Raw genomic sequence first — 15,156 nt, 5'->3', positions numbered from 1 at the left:
TCTCTCCTCCCGCAGCAGACACCACCAGGGGACATGCGGGGAGGCCTGAGCCGCTTCAGGAGCCCAGGGGGGCTGTGGAGGGCCACGAGCCCCCACTGCCGGCAGGCCACACGCTTGCCTGCCCCAGCTGGGACCACAACAGCACTGGCCACCGCGTGAGTCCGGAGCAGACTCCCTGGAGGGTTCAGGGATTCCAGACTGACTGAATCTTCGTGGAATGATGAAAATTAAAAATCACTGATTATGAAGTTTCTGATTTATTCCAGACAAAATATTAGATGTCTCTAAGAATCACTTCAAAGCAATCACCGTCACGTTAGGACCGCTGCGGCAGATGCACGAAGGGCCACCAAGGCACCTAAGAGCCGGGCGGCCCCTAACTCTTCACTTCTGCGGCCTCCTTCTCGGCCTCCTTCTCGGCTTTCTCCTTGGCCTTCTCCCTCTCCTCCACCTTCTCCTCCTTCTCCAGCGTGGCCACAATCTCAGCCACCTGGCTGGTGGAGATGTGAATGTCTTCTTTGTCCACCAGCTCGATCACCTGCACACACGGGAAGGGACAAGGGCCTCAGAGGTGGCTCTGCCCCTTCACAGCATGAAATCTCCCCTCAGGACATGGAGGGCAGACGGCACACGGCCACCAGGCTGGGATGGCCTTTGGCACCTGTACGCCACGCTGTCCCGCTGGGGGCCCTGGGTCCTCCATCTGCCCCGGTCTTCTGAGGGCCAGACCCCCACCCACATGGAGCCAACAGGCTCCACAGCCCCAGACCAGGCTATGAGCCGCCAGGGAGCGGGGCTCAGAGAGCAGGAGGCCCACGGTCCACGGGCCCAGGCGAGGGTGCCAGCTGTGCCTCCCTCAAGTCCCAGGGCTGCAGGAAGGTGGGATGGACGACATAGAGAGGCTGCCGGGCCGGGCCCTGCTCGGGCAGAGCGCCGTGAGCACCAAGGAGGGGCCCCAGACGACGGGCCCCGCCCAGCCACTGCTGCCGCTAGGGTGATGGCGCTCGGCCCACGAACGGGAAAGGCCGTGCTCCCGACCAAAGTGACGTCCGCTGACATTCTGGGTAGACGTTTGAGTGGAAAGTCCCCGACGGGCTGGAGAGACCCTGGAGCCATGAGAGCCGCTGGTGAAGGCGTGCTCTCCACAGGAACGCCAGAGCCCACAGCCGTCCTTGTGAAGGCGGAGCCCCGTGCAGGTCTCCTGGGCTGCCCAAGCTCCCGGCACCCTCTCAGGCCTCCGGCGGCCCCCAGGGGTCCCAAGGCCCAGCCCCGAGGACCACACGCGTCCCCTCCAGGCTGCCACGGCCCAGCCACCCCAAGACCGTGCTCCACAGACCCGGCCAGGGCTGGGCCCGGGGAGGCCAGGCATCCAGGCAAGAGCAGGTGGCCTGCTCCGGAAGGATGGCCTCACTGCCCTGACTCCACTCTGTGTTTGTGGTGAGGGCGAGACCAGCCCCAGGGGCCTCTCGGGTGGACGCACAGGTGGAAAAGGCTCCCAGCAAGACCCCCACGACCCACCTTGACAAGGTCGTCGATGTTGACCTTGCCATCCTTATTTTCGTCCAGTGCTGAGGCCAAGCTGATGAGCTTGTTTTCGGGAATGTGCTTGATTTGCTTCATGGCACTGATGAGCTCAGCAACGCTGATGACGGTCTCCCTGGGGGACACAGCCCGCGTGCGGCACAGCTGGCACCCCCTACAGCCTCACTGGGGCCCCGTGGGTCAGACCTGCCCCAGACAGCCCCTCCCTCCAGAGCTCCCTCGCCCCGTCCTCTGGGAACACCCAGCCAACTTGGACACAGAAACAGAAACCACCGCCCCGTCCAGGGTCTCCTGTGCGTACGCAGCCGCCCAGCAAGCCCAGCCTCTCCAGTGGGTCCCACAGGCCTGCGTGCGCCCTGGTCAGGGTGGGAGGAGCTGAGTATGGCCACACTGCCCTCCGACCAGTGAGGGCAGGTGGGCCCACACAGCACAGCAGGTCGATCCAAGAGGGGACACTGGCCTTGCCCGGGGGTAAGGGCCGCTGACCTGAGAACAGCAGGGGCCCTGCAGCCAGCCTGCCTGCCTGCCCCCTGGAGATGTGGGCACTCGTGGTGTGGTGCCTGACCCACGGGAGCGCCGAGCATCCGGCAGCCACTCACACGACGCTGGCCCCCGCTGGCCGCTGTCCCAGGCATGTGGGATACACCAGTGCAGAGCCGGCCCCCGTGCAGGGGGTCATTATTGAGTTGCCTGTATGTAGGAGTTCAGGAAGAGGGAGGAGGCTGGAGGGAGGGGAGAAGGGACAGGGAGAGGCTGGCGGTTCCCAAGGGAGCTGTGATCCGAAGGACACTCTGAAAGGACCAGTGACAACAGCCTGGAGAGAGCTGGGGCGGGGGGGCAGTGGACACAGGGAGAGCAGGCAGCTGCAGCCAAGGTCCTCCAGACGTGGGCTGACAGCGCTGCACCGTGTGTGCGTGCGCTTATGTGTGTGAGCACATGCGCGTGCAGGGAAGACCCAACTTGGGGCCACTTCAGTGACAGTGTCGTGGAGAACTGGAGACACCTGGGTTCTGGTTGCAGCCGCTAGGTCAGAGGGGCGGGGCAGTTGGTCACCAAAGCTGAGAAACGCGCTCTGGTCAGAAAGGCCCTGGGCCTCCCGGGCTCCAGGCCCCTGGCAGCCGCGTTGCACACTCACCCTGCAGGCGAGCCCTCGGCGGCCAGGCCCAGCTTGCCAGCCTTCTGATCGGCCTCCAGCTGCGTGAGCAGGTTGTCGATCTGCCCGATCATCTGCTGTACCCGCTTCGTCAGCCTCTTGCTGGCTTTAGACTCTTCCACGTAGATTTCTTTGCCAGTCTTTGAAAGTTCCTTCTTGATCTCCTGCAAGTCCTAATAAAATTATTTGCTTGTAAAAAGACTGCCTTAAAACTAAAAAAGAAACCTTAAGTTCACCTTGCAGAAGTAACTGGATTAACCCAGACTCCATCATCAAGGTGGAAAGGTCTAGGCTGTGGGCGGAGCAGTCCCATTAACCCGAGCCACAAAGCAGCAGGCTTACTGCTGTCTATCATGCAAATTGGTTCTTGTCTTTGCAAACTCAAGCACTGCTTTTGTAGCAAAGGAAATGAACTCTGTCCTGAACCCCGACTTTCTTCCGGACAGTGAAAGAATCCAGGAATGGTGAGTGCCTTCTTTAATTCCAACTTGTGGTTTTCCCTATGAGCAAGTGTTACAGGGAAGAACGGGAGGTGAGGTGGGGACTAGAGAACCCACACAAGAGGGCTGCCACGACAAAGTTCAGAAAATAACAGATTATTTTTACCAATCTTAAAATAAATAAATAAATAACTAGTATGTAAGAAAGAAGTCTCTTTTGGGGAATCATGAACAAAAATAAGATTTTATATACCAAGTGACCAGACTGTTCATCTGATACCTTCATGTGTTTAGAAACTAAAAAGATATGTGCGTGTCATCGACAAGGGCGAATGGCCAGCATTCCAGGGGAAAGTGACAGAGTGGGATGACTAGAAAAGCTACTGAATAAGATTTACTTAAATTCAGTTTTCTCTCCAAAGACCATTTGGCCAGCTTATCCCTTATCTGATGGAGGCATCACTGAATACTCCGGGGCGATGCAGCCTGGGTTTACTCTGCCTGTAGCCTCAGCCCCGTCCCCCCCGCCCCACCGTCCCTGCCGTCCTCGCCGCACCTCGCTGTAGTCCTGGACGTCCTCCTTCAGCAGCTCCAGCTCCTCCTTCTCTTTCGTCAGGGATTTCTTCTGCCCCTTCAGTTTCGAGCAGGCGTCACTGAGTATGTCAATTTCCTCCTGAGTTATTTCCTCTTCCTGGAAAGAAAATAAACAAGCAAACCGAAACCCTACATGAAGGGGAATAGCTGGCTTTCCCCTGAAGGCTTGGCCACTTTTCTATCCGTGTCCCATGCCCTCACTGCGCTTGCCAGTCTTGGGCTCTGGGAGAGGCGACAGGCACGTGCAGTCACGGTCTTCGCTCTCCGAGGGGCCTCCTGCACCTGAGTGCACCTGTACAAATGTGTCCGGCAGACGTGCATACCCAGGGAGCCACCACCACCCGACAGAGAAGTATCGTCACCCTGAAGGTTTCCTCGTGCCCACGTCCCCACCCCCACTGGCCTGCCTTCTGCCATGACAGCCTCGTTTGCTGGAATTCTGAAAAACGGTGTCACACCGGCTCGAGCTCCGTCAACCTGAGATTCACCCACGTGACGGTGTGTTCCTTCTGACCGCCATGTACGATTCCATCTGCAGATACACCAAACCTGCTTCTCTCCGTCGTCGTGGCTATTCTAGGTCCTCTGAATTTCCATATATGTTTTAGAGTAAGTTTGTCAATGTCAACAACAAAGCCTGCTGGGATTTTGATGGTGTTGAATCCACAGATCGGCTGGGGAGAATTAACATCCTACCAACACCGAGTCTTCACATCCACGAGTGCAGTGAAGCTCTCCATTTATTTACTGCTTTAATCTACCTCAGCAACATTTTACAGCATCCTGTACAGGTCTTCATATCTACTTTCAAATTTATCCCTAAGTAGTTCACTTTCTAAATACTATTGTGTGATATGCTTCTTAGAATTTCAACTTGATTGTTCATTACTAGTACAAAGAAGTACAATGACCTTTTAGGTGCTCACGTCATCTGTGAATAAAGAGTTTCGCTTCTGTGTGATTTTACTTGTTTTTTTCTAACCATCCTGGCCAGACCTGCAGTCCGATGCTGAACTGGTGGTGACAGCAGACGCCTGTGCCACCGTTAGGGACCCTGTGACCACAGGTGCCACTCTGGCTGCTTTAAGTGGGGTTGAGAAGGTTCACTCCCACTGGTTTGCTAAGAGACCTTTTTAACTGAGAAGAGATGCTGGATTCTGCCAAACACTTTTTGTGCATCTACTGAAATGATCATACATGGTTTTTCTCTTGAGGCTATTAATGTGCTCATTACACTGACTAATTTTTTTGTATTCCTTGGACAAACCCCACGAGGTCACAGCGTATTATCCTTTCTACAGAACAGCTGCATTTCACTTATTAGAAACTTGTTGAGAATTTCACACTTGTGTTCAGGACAGATACTGGTCTGTAGCTGTCTCGTATCCATCTGGTTTTGGCATCAGGGGATGCTCATCTCAGAATATCCTCTTCTCAACTTTCTGCCAAGGGTTTGTGTAGCGCAGGAAGGGTTTATTCTTTACATGTTTGGACTCACCAGCAACTTCCCCCCTGAAGCCATGTGGGTCTGGGGCTTTCCCTGTGGAGAGGTTCTTCAGCTACCAACTCAATTTCCTAGAGCTATTCAGGTCTCTGTCCGAGTAAATGGTCAATACCGATAAGACCCAGGCTTGCGCTGCAAATAGGAAACGGCGGTGCCCCGACTCTCTGTGGCATCTTTCCAACAAACCAAGGTTCTTCAGTGTAAGTTTTTAAAGGTTTGTGCTCCTTGCTAAGAAATCCTTGGCGATCCTTAGCTCATAAGCTCTCCGGAGAGTTTAAATGTCCTTTCACGTCTAAGTCTTGAATCCACTGGAAATGGGACGCATCTGTTTCCATGGAGACAGCCAACCATCCTGGCCCTACTGCTGACGAGTGATCCCTTCTCCCAGACCACGCTCCATGGGCCCGACCAGGCCCCGCCTCTGTTCAGCTTCCCGGCCTCAGCCCCAAACTGCCTTCAAAATGACCTGGTACCTCGGTTCCTGACCCTTCCCAGGGTCACCCTTCAAGCCTAGGTCAGCCCAGGCTCCCGGGACCCTCCTCCTCCCAGCCTCCTATCAGTGACAAGAGTGTGTGGATCTTCATCTGTCTCCTGGGCCATCACCGGGTGAACAGAGGCTCACCGGGCTTATCCCAGGCTACGCCAGCCCCTGTCCACCACACCACACCAGCCCTGCAGCCCACAGCTCCCTTCACCAAGACCCCCGGTGTTGATGCTTTATGCTTCTCTTCTCATACGAAGAGCCTGGCTCCTCCCCGAAACCTGACCACCCCACCCTGGCCCTGCACCCTCTTCAGGGTCCCCTCCTACGCACAGGACTGGAGGAGGCTCCTCCCTGAGGCCCTGCAGTGGGGCCCTTCCCTCCACCTCCAATGACCCCGCGGGGCCCATCAGGGGTCAGTCCCCATCCACCCGGCCCTCAGGACACGTGACCAGGCCCACCCCTCCACCCAGGTATCAATCAACACACTCGACATCACACGCACCTCCCACCACGGCCTCGTCCCCCCTCCGACCTCTGAATGCGGTGGTCCCCGACCCGCCCCACCCCGGGACCTAGCTGGGAATCCCCAGACATAAAGCTGCCGTCCTGGTTTCTGTCTCCTACTCCAGCTGCCTGACGCTGCTGCCGGCCGTCTAGTAAACACCTCCTCCCCTCAACATGCCTTCAGAAGCTGCTCTGCCCATCATGCTGTGTGTGTCAGGGGCCACCTGGCGGTTCCCCCGGCAGAAGGCGTCTCATGAGGAACATGGGCTACAACCACAACGGGGAGGCTGCCAGAAGCGAGCACCCCCAGCGCGCACAGCACGTCGGGGCCCCTGCGCCGGGCAGCTGGGAAGGGGACAGCAAGGGGGGCTCCCCCGCTGGGCGCCCTGCCACACAGAGCACAGGGGCCGGAGCCAGGGCAGGGCCGCCTCACCCTCCCCGGCCTCGCTCTCCTCACCCCTCAACCATCCACCGTCACCCTGAAAAGCCAGGCTAAGGCCTCCCGGCCCCGCTTCCTCGGGAGCCCCCACCCTGCAGGCAGGCTCGCTGGCCCTGCAGCGTGGCTCCAACACCACTCCCTCCAGGCGGGCGCCGTTACCTTCAAGCCCTCCAGGACGGGCGCGCTGTCCGTCAGGGCCTCGGACGGCAGGGTCACATCAGGCTCTTCCGGCTGTGGCTCGACCACCAGCCTCCCAGGGGCACCTTCTGCCACCACTTCAGGCTCCACTTCCTTCTGAAACGCAAGGCCGCTGCCAGCTCAGCACCACCCGTCAGACCGTGGCCTTCCCAGGCATCCACACCGGCAGACGTGCCGCTGGCCAGAGGGCCGCCAAGCGAGGGGCAAGGTGTACAGAGCCCAGCCGGCTGGCAGCGGGGTCTGCCTCTGCCAGGTTCCGCCGCAGGACCCTCCACGCGGGCCCAGCGCGTGATGAGCGCAGTCACGCAGCTCCTGCATCCATGCCCCAGTGTCTACGGGCCACCAGAGGCCTCGGTGAGGTCGCCACAGCCTTGAACCTCAGCTTCAGGGCCCCAGGGCCGGGCTGGCCGCTTGCACTCACTGGCGCCCGAGCCGCAAGAGTGCGTCTGCCTCACCGTGCCCCCACCCCACCCCATGCACGGGCCCAGCCCGTCCCCCGCCCCGCTGCCCGCTCACCGCCGCCTGGGACCGCCTCTGCAGCTCTTTCTCGCGATGCTCCTGCCGGATGGCCGCCTCCTCCTGTAGCGTGGCCTCCAGCTTCGCCTTGTTGTCCACCTGCTCGCCCTCCACCTCGGCCACCTTCACCTGGGCCTCCTTCGCCTTCAGGGAGGGGACACCCGTGAGCGCGCTTGGAAGCAGGGCAGGCGCGCCCCCGCCAGAGCAGCCCACGTGGCGCCCGGCCCGGGTCTCGGGGCGTCGTGGCTATCAGGGTTTGCTCTCCGAGGAGCAGGAACCCTGGCTGCTGGGAAACGCCCTGAGGACCCCAAGGGCCAACTTCTGCACGCACCGCAGGGCCCTCAGCATGCAGAGGACAGACAAGAAAGGAGAGGGCGAGCGGCGGGTCCGGGGGCTCCCCCAGAAGGGAGAGGGCCCCCGGCAGAGTGAGCAGCAGAAGGGGGCCTTGCAACACGCACCACAATCTCCGGAAGGGTCTGCAGGGTGGACTTGAGCTGGTCGGCGGGTGAGAGGGTGTCAGGAAGGTACATGGCCCGAGACAGGACGAGCAGAGACGTCGGGATCTCCTGGTGCAGGTGCAGCTCCAGCCACTGGAGTGGGAGGTGGAGACCCAAACTCACCTGCCGGCCTCGTCCCACCCACGTCTCCCGTGACCTGGGCAAGGGCTTCTGGCCCTGGAACTTTCCTCTCTGTTCTGGTTTGCGTAGGGGAGGGGAGGAGGAGGAGACCGGTGGCAACAGCCACGGCGGCACCTGAGTGGGCGGACCCCTACGTCCCCAAAGTGAGTTCTCCCGAGAGAGACACCGCAAGCTCCGAAAGGCCTGTTTACTGCTGTGCTAATGCCCACTGCCCACCTCAGTCAATTGAGCAGGAGACACCCCCGCAGCAAGGCCGCAGGGCTCATAAAACACTGAGCGAGACGGCCAGGTCCTGTTCCCAAAGTTCTTCACTTAACAATGGCACAGAAACTCCAAAGGTGGCACTGGTGAATTCATTCGGTGTTTGAGGTTTGCACAGCTACCATGAGCTGGGCACTGTTTGAGGCTATTTTAGTGACACAGACAATGTTCAAACTGACAAAAGAGACCCCAACAATGCTTGGACACAAAGTAGACACAGGACAAAAGATGGGGCGAGAAGAACTCTCAGAACAGGGAGAAAATGCCGAGCACAGGTTAAACGACGAGAGAAGGAAGACACCTGAGCCCTTGGAAACCGAAACACCCCGATTCCTGACACCCCTCGGGCACAGGGCCCCATACTCGAGTGCCCCAGGTGTGCTCCAGCCCAGGCGGACCTAGGGCACCCCACACAGAGGAGGGTCTGCGAGGGGACCCTGTCAGAGACAAGGTCAGTGAAGACAAGAGACAAGAATGTACTGCCCACTAAGCACCGTCTGTGTCAGCAGGGGGGCAGCGGGTGTCAACAGGTCTTTGTCTACACTGGGAAGACAACCCGAGGCGGGTGCCCAGCTGGCGCCCTGCTCCTTCTCATATGAAGGCTGAGTTGCTGTGAATGTTGCCTACCCATCGTCGCATCCACTCAGACCCATGCCGGCGAGGCAGGCCTGTGGCCCTGCCTCGCCGGCCCCTGGCTTCTGCCCGAGGGCCCCTCTGAGCAGCCGGAGAAGGCAGGGTCACTCAGACCCAGGCTGCCAAGAGCAGGGGCTTCGGAGGTCGGCCTGGCCTGGGTCCTACTTCCCCAAACACCCCTTGCCTCAGCTGAGAGTCGTACTGGAATTTCAAAGGAAGCTGACCTCGTCCTCGTGTGTCCACAGAAGACCGGGCGGAGGGAACAGTAAGCACACCAAAAGCAACCAAGAGCCGGTAAGGGAGATCGGAGCGGCACCCAGGAGTGGCGGGCAGCCACCGTGTGCGGAGTGCACACAGGCCCAGGCCCAGGTGGGAGCTGAGCCGGCGCAGCCTCCCACCCCCTGCTGGGATGGAAGGGCCCCCACCACACCGCACGCACCTGCTTCAGCTGGTCCCGCAGACGGTCTTCCGTGACGCCCAGGGCCCGCATGCCTCGCGCTCGACACGCCGCCTGTAGCTCCTTGACATTGAGGCTGTCCACCCCCTCCTCAGCGATCAGCTGTCAAAGGAAGCCAGCCAATTACCTCCTGAAGGGTCACTATGGGTCTGTGCTGTCTGCATTTGCATGCTTGGGAACTAAGTGTCTGATTAGAAACCACCTTCCTGGGCTTCCCTGGTGGCGCAGTGGTTGAGAGTCCGCCTGCCGATGCAGGGGACACAGGTTCGTGCCCCTATCCCGGAAGATCCCACATGCCGCAGAGCGGCTGGGCCCGCGAGCCATGGCCGCGGAGCCTGTGTGTCCGGAGCCTGTGCTCCGCAACGGGAGAGGCCACAGCAGTGAGAGGCCCGCGTACAGCAAAAAAAAAAAAAAAAAAAAAAAAAAAAAGAAACCACCTTCCTGGGCTTCCCTGGTGGTGCAGTGGTTGAGAGCCCACCTGCCAATGGAGGGGACATGGCTTTGAGCCCTGGTCTGGGAAGATTCCACATGCCGCGGAGCACCTGGGCCCGTGTGCCACAGCTCCTGGGCCTGCGCTCTGGAGCCCGCGAGCGACAACGGCTGAGCCCGCGCGCTACAGCTGCTGAGGCCTGCGTGCCTAGAGCTCATGTTCTGCAACCCCCCGCTCGCTGCAAATAGAGAGGGTCCGCGTGCAGCAATGAAGACCCAATGCAGCCAAAAATACATAAATAAAATAAATACATTTATATAAAAAAGAAAGAAACCACCTTCCTACTATGCTTTGCCAAACACAAGATAAACCCCCACTACCAAGGCCCCGATTCCAGGTTTGCAGTGATCAGACCGTCTGACAGAGGGTGGGACCCATGGGACCCATCCGTGGGACCCACCCCTAGATGCGAAGACACCCACTCAGGGCCCGCTCTCTGCCCAGGGAGCAGCCCTGCTGCCTGAACTCCACGCTTCTCCCGTCCTGCACTGTGCAGGGACGAGGGGAGAGGAGGAACAAAGGGCAACAGTGCCACCTGCTCCCCCCATTTAAACCCCCCAGTGACCCTGCGAGGAGGACACGACCGCTACCTGCGTCCACTCTGGGACAACCGTAGATGGACGTGCAGCCGCACGGCTCCTCCTTGTGGCTAACACCTTGCAATGTGCAGTATCAAACCACCGCAGGGATGTGATGCCGAGCCAGTCCAGGCAGAAGACACCTCTGTCCCCACGAGGACCTCACGACGCCCTTTCACAGACACTCCCACCCCCTCGTGACCCCTGGGAACCAACCACCAATCTGCTCTTCATCCCTGTGATTCTGTCACTTGAAGAGCGTTACAGGGATGGGACTGCACAGCGCGTAGCCTTTTGGGACTCCTTGAGGATCCACGCAGTGTGTGTAGTAATGACCCACTCCTTTTCCTTAGTGAGTACACTGCATGGTACAAACGTCCTGGTTTTACCGTTCGCCCCGTGAAGGACATCTGGGTTGTTTGTTTCCTTTCCCCATCTTCCCGTGGGGCACGTGGATCCCATCTGCACTTCTCTCCTGCGCTTCTGAGCACATCTCTGCGTCCATCTTCAGGGGCTGCTCTGGTATCACATGACACACCTACCTCATCATGGAGGGAACGTGGTGGCCTCCCCCCTTCATCCTCCCCCACTTGTCGAGCTCGTCCTAATGTCACCTACTGACACAGAGCCACATCACACAGTGCCCCATTTTTGACTCCACCATCTCACTTTACTTAGAAGACACACGAGCAGAAGCAAAGCCTTGTGCTTGTCGTGTTCCTTCTTCCTAACACCCCAAGGTTCCTCTAGGGCAGCTCTGCTGGTGACAACTTGTCGTAGTTTTCCTTCATCTGAGAATGTCTTGAGTTCTCCCTCGTTTTTATCTTTAATTTTTATTTTTGCTGAATCTAGGATTGAATTGACAGACTTCTTTTTTTCCAGCACACGAAAAATACTTTCCAGTTCCTTCTGGCCTCCATGGTTTCTGATGAGAAATGCACTGTCATTTGAATTGTTTTTCCTGCAGGTAAGATGCCATTCTCTCTCATTGCTTTCAAAATTATTTCTTTTTTAAAAAATAAATTTATTTATTTTTATCTTTGGCTGCATTGGGCCTTCATTGCTGTACACGGGCTTTCTCTAGTTGCTGCGAGCGGGGGCTGCTCTTCGTTGCGGTGTGTGGGCTTCTCACTGCAGTGGCTTCTTTTGTTATGGAACATGGGCTCTAGGCGTGAGGGCTTCAGTAGTTGTGGTGCACGGGCTTAGCTGCTCTGCGCCATGTGGGATCCTCCCGGACCAGGGACCGAACCTGTGTCCCCTGCACTGGCAGGCAGATTCTTAACCACTGCGCCACCAGGGAAGTCCCTCAAAATCATTTCTTTGTCCTTCACGTTTGTTCATTTGACTATGTGTCTTTGTGTGGACTTCTTTGTGTTTGTCCTGAGGTTTGCTCAGTTTCTTAAATCTGCAGATGTTTGCCTTTTACTGAATCTGGGAAGTGGCCAATGGTCAGAAGGATCCATTTTCTCGGTCCTCTCAGCACTGGCACCCACTGCTTGTCTTTTTTTCATTCACTTTGGGGTCCTCCTGGTTCTCAGCATGAGGAATGATTTTCAATTGAAGCTGGACGTTCTGGGTATTATGCTATGAGATTCTGGAGCTCACTTCAATCTTCTATCCTAACTGGCTTCCTCTTGACAGTGCTCTGGCATGGGGGTGTACTACCCAACGTTTACAGGTTGTGCAATTGACAATCTGGCATCTACTGATCCAAACTAACGGACAAAGTTGTTTACATCTCCCCTGCAGCCTGGCTTTCCTGGGCGTGCTAAAATCATATTTCAAATCCTCCAACCACAAACTCTGACCTCTGCTTCACATCCTGCCCAGTCAAAAACGTCTCCAGTTGACCACTCCCACTGCACCAGTGATGAAGGCTGAGTCTCGATTCCTCCCTCCCCTCACTTCCTGGTCCCCTTTTCTGGGGAAGTGTGAGCACAGGTTCCTTCCAACGGCCCTGAGCTCTCTGGGACATCACTCAGTCACTGTAAATTACATCCCGGGTACGTTTTGGAACAGGTGAGATCTGGCCTCCACTGAGGCCTGGGGGAGAGGTACTTCTGAGTCTACTGGGAGGGGTGGGTGGAGTCTGGCCTCCCCGCTAGGCTCCGCATGCCTCCCTGGCTGGGAGGGGCAGGAGAACCTCTTACTGGCCCCTCCTGACACCACTCCAGCAGGGAAGTATGGAGAGTGTCTTGGAACTGTCAGGTGCAGGTGGAGGCCAGGCCCCCTGCTGGTCTCTACTGACACCACAGGGGGCAGGTGGCCAGGGATGAATGAGCCAGCTCCTCGGGGCCTTCCCCATACCATCCCAGCTGCTACAGCCTGAGGGTGGCGGTCCCAGCCCCACCGCCACTGTGTGTGTGTGTAGCGGGGGGAGTCCGGGGAGGGTCGGGCTGGGGAGACACTGTTTCCTGTGGCGTCTGGCTGGAGCAGAGCTGTCACTCTCTTAAGTCTTCTGTCCTGCTAGGTAGCCCCGTTCCTTTCCTTTGACCATAGGATGGGATTCTAAAGTCTGTCCTTGTTGGCGATTCTGGCTTCTTCAGCCCCATGGCTGGATCTATGAGGCACAAAGACCTCCTGTGTCATTCCTGGGGTCCCAGGGGCTTCTCCCCACTTTTCAGATTCTTCTTATGTATGTTTTTTACCATTTAACGTCCGGGGAAAGTATGCCCCCTCGACCTTCTCAACAGCAGAGATCTGGCCACCGCCCCACCTCATAGGAATCTGAAGCACTGAAGTGAGGTGACTTGTTCAAGGTCACAAAGCTAGTGAGTGGCCAGGACACAACCCAGGCCTCCTGCCTTCATGCTGCCTCTCCCGAGGAGGGGCAGCCGCACTGCAAATTCTCCAGCAGAGCAGAGAGACAACTTCTCTTCATCCTTACAAAATGCAGTGATGATCTGCTTCTGGAGAACAAGAGAGACAGTTTTACCTGCAGACGAAAATCTTGGAGGATGGGTTTAAGAGTGATCAGACCAAGAAGAGAGGATAAGTAAACCACATGTACAAAAGGATGTAAAATACAGGAAGAGCATATGTGATGCAGGGACCGTGAGCGGTCTAAGGGGAACATAAACCATGTCGGGGGGTGGGGGGTGGTATTTAATGAAATGATGGAAGCACCACAACCAGGAAATAGGATAAGCACAGACACAGACACGCCTAGAGACGTTACTGTGTAGCTGCTAAAATCCAAACAAGATGTAACAAAATCCAAACATCTCGGATGCTGCCAGAGAAAGATGGACACCTTCAAAGGAACAATAATAGGCCTGCCGGCTGACATGCACTCAATGGCATCTTTAAATGTAGAAAAGAGAACTGTAAGCCTGGAGTCCTATACCTAGCAATACCCTGCAGAATGGAAGGTTAATACAGACAAATCCATACAAACAGGAACTGAGGGGACTCCTCAAGTGGAGGAAACAGTCTGGGTGGAAATGCAGGAAGGAAGGAAGGGGGTCAGGAGGGTAAATACGCTGTGCACACACATCAACTCAGGAGCAAAAGCGCGTGCAACGCAGAGGCGGGGGACGGCGAGTGCAGCTGGGACCTGGCGCACGGCAGGAAAAGCACTCACTCCCATTAGACTCCTGTGTGTCGAGGAAGCTCGTTTGTAAACTCTAGAGAAACTGCTAAAACAATAAATAAGGAGCAAGCTAATGGAGAGGGGATGGAAGAGTAAACATGTGTTTAATCCAAAAGAAGGTAAGAAAGGAGACTAAGTGGAACATAAAACACACAGGACAAACAGGAAAGGGTACGGACTAAATACTCCAACCATAAGACAGAGGGTCGTCAGAGCAGATTAAAACAGTAGAAAACACAAGGCCGAGAGGATTCAGGAAGGCTGTAAGGAACAAGTGGGAAGATCAGCCCAGAGGCAAGCTGGCTCAGCTATCAGCAGACCAGACGCCACAGACTTCAAGGCAAGAAGTGTCACTAGGGAGAACGAGGGACACTTCGTGACTTCTTGAGACACACACACTCAGGGTGCACACTGCATGGGGGCAGGCAGGCGGCACAGCTCCAGAGCAATCTGGTCACGGGCCAGGACTTGCTTTTGGCCTCCTGCCCTTTTTACTCAGGAGCCGCAATTCTAGGTCACTATTTTTATAGGACCTATCAAAGATCTAGGGCAAAATTCATGTTAATAGGTATTTATTAGAGGGTTCTTTAGGGTAGCAGATTAGCTAAAGTGACGGTTAATAAACTAGGACACGTTCATATAATGAAACATTAGGCTGTCTTTAAACTCCACCTTTTCAGCGACTACGTCCCACCGCGGGAAGGTGTGCTGTCACGGCGCTGGAAACCGCGCGATCCCAGCACTCACCCCAGGAGACAAAGACGAGCCCCGAGCAGGCTGTGGGCACTCACCTTGTCGTCGGCCTTGATGGAGCGCAGCCTCATGGTGAGCTGGAAGCGCAGGAAGTTGTTGGTGCCCATGGACTGCAGCTCCAGCAGCTTGCACAGCGCCACCAGCTGCAGGCGCGTGAGGTTGTCCAGGGTCAGCTCGTCCTCAAACAGTTTGGAAAACCGCATGATTTCCTCATTGCTGGGTCTCTCACCCGTCTCTCGGATCTGCGGGAGCCATGGTAAGGGTCACCACGGGTGGGCTGTGTCCCCTACACCCCCATGGCCTCGGGTCACACGCCTCAAGTCAGGAAACAAAGCAGAAGGGGTCACCCACACCCTCCCTCAGCTCCGCTCACATCTCCT

General features: G+C 56.8%; 1 protein-coding gene across 3 annotated transcripts in view; it reads right to left on the bottom strand.

Moving 5' to 3' along the window:
- Positions 1 to 241: 241 nt before the first annotated feature.
- Positions 242 to 15,156, bottom strand: part of LETM1 (leucine zipper and EF-hand containing transmembrane protein 1) — a 31,024-nt gene continuing 16,109 nt past the window's right edge. Inside the window, exons 6-14 of one of the 3 annotated variants that reach the window (XM_081225548.1) lie at positions 14,815 to 15,018; positions 9,346 to 9,465; positions 7,833 to 7,964; positions 7,375 to 7,518; positions 6,820 to 6,954; positions 3,692 to 3,826; positions 2,678 to 2,859; positions 1,519 to 1,657; positions 242 to 538 (exon numbers count right to left, since the gene is read on the bottom strand). In XM_081225548.1, coding sequence (XP_081081674.1) covers positions 377 to 538; positions 1,519 to 1,657; positions 2,678 to 2,859; positions 3,692 to 3,826; positions 6,820 to 6,954; positions 7,375 to 7,518; positions 7,833 to 7,964; positions 9,346 to 9,465; positions 14,815 to 15,018 — 1,353 coding nt within the window. In that variant the 3' untranslated portion in view covers positions 242 to 376. Of the gene's footprint in view, positions 539 to 1,518; positions 1,658 to 2,677; positions 2,869 to 3,691; positions 3,827 to 6,819; positions 6,955 to 7,374; positions 7,519 to 7,832; positions 7,965 to 9,345; positions 9,466 to 14,814; positions 15,019 to 15,156 lie in introns of all 3 variants that reach the window. The other 2 variants (XM_081225547.1, XM_081225546.1) reach the window with 2 other exon arrangements.

The sequence above is a fragment of the Mesoplodon bidens genome (assembly GCF_964165515.1).
Source record: "Mesoplodon bidens genome assembly, chromosome: 1".
NCBI lineage: Eukaryota > Metazoa > Chordata > Mammalia > Artiodactyla > Ziphiidae > Mesoplodon > Mesoplodon bidens.
The sequence above is the reverse complement of the archived record's forward strand: the minus strand, read 5'-3'. Positions and strand labels throughout refer to the sequence as shown.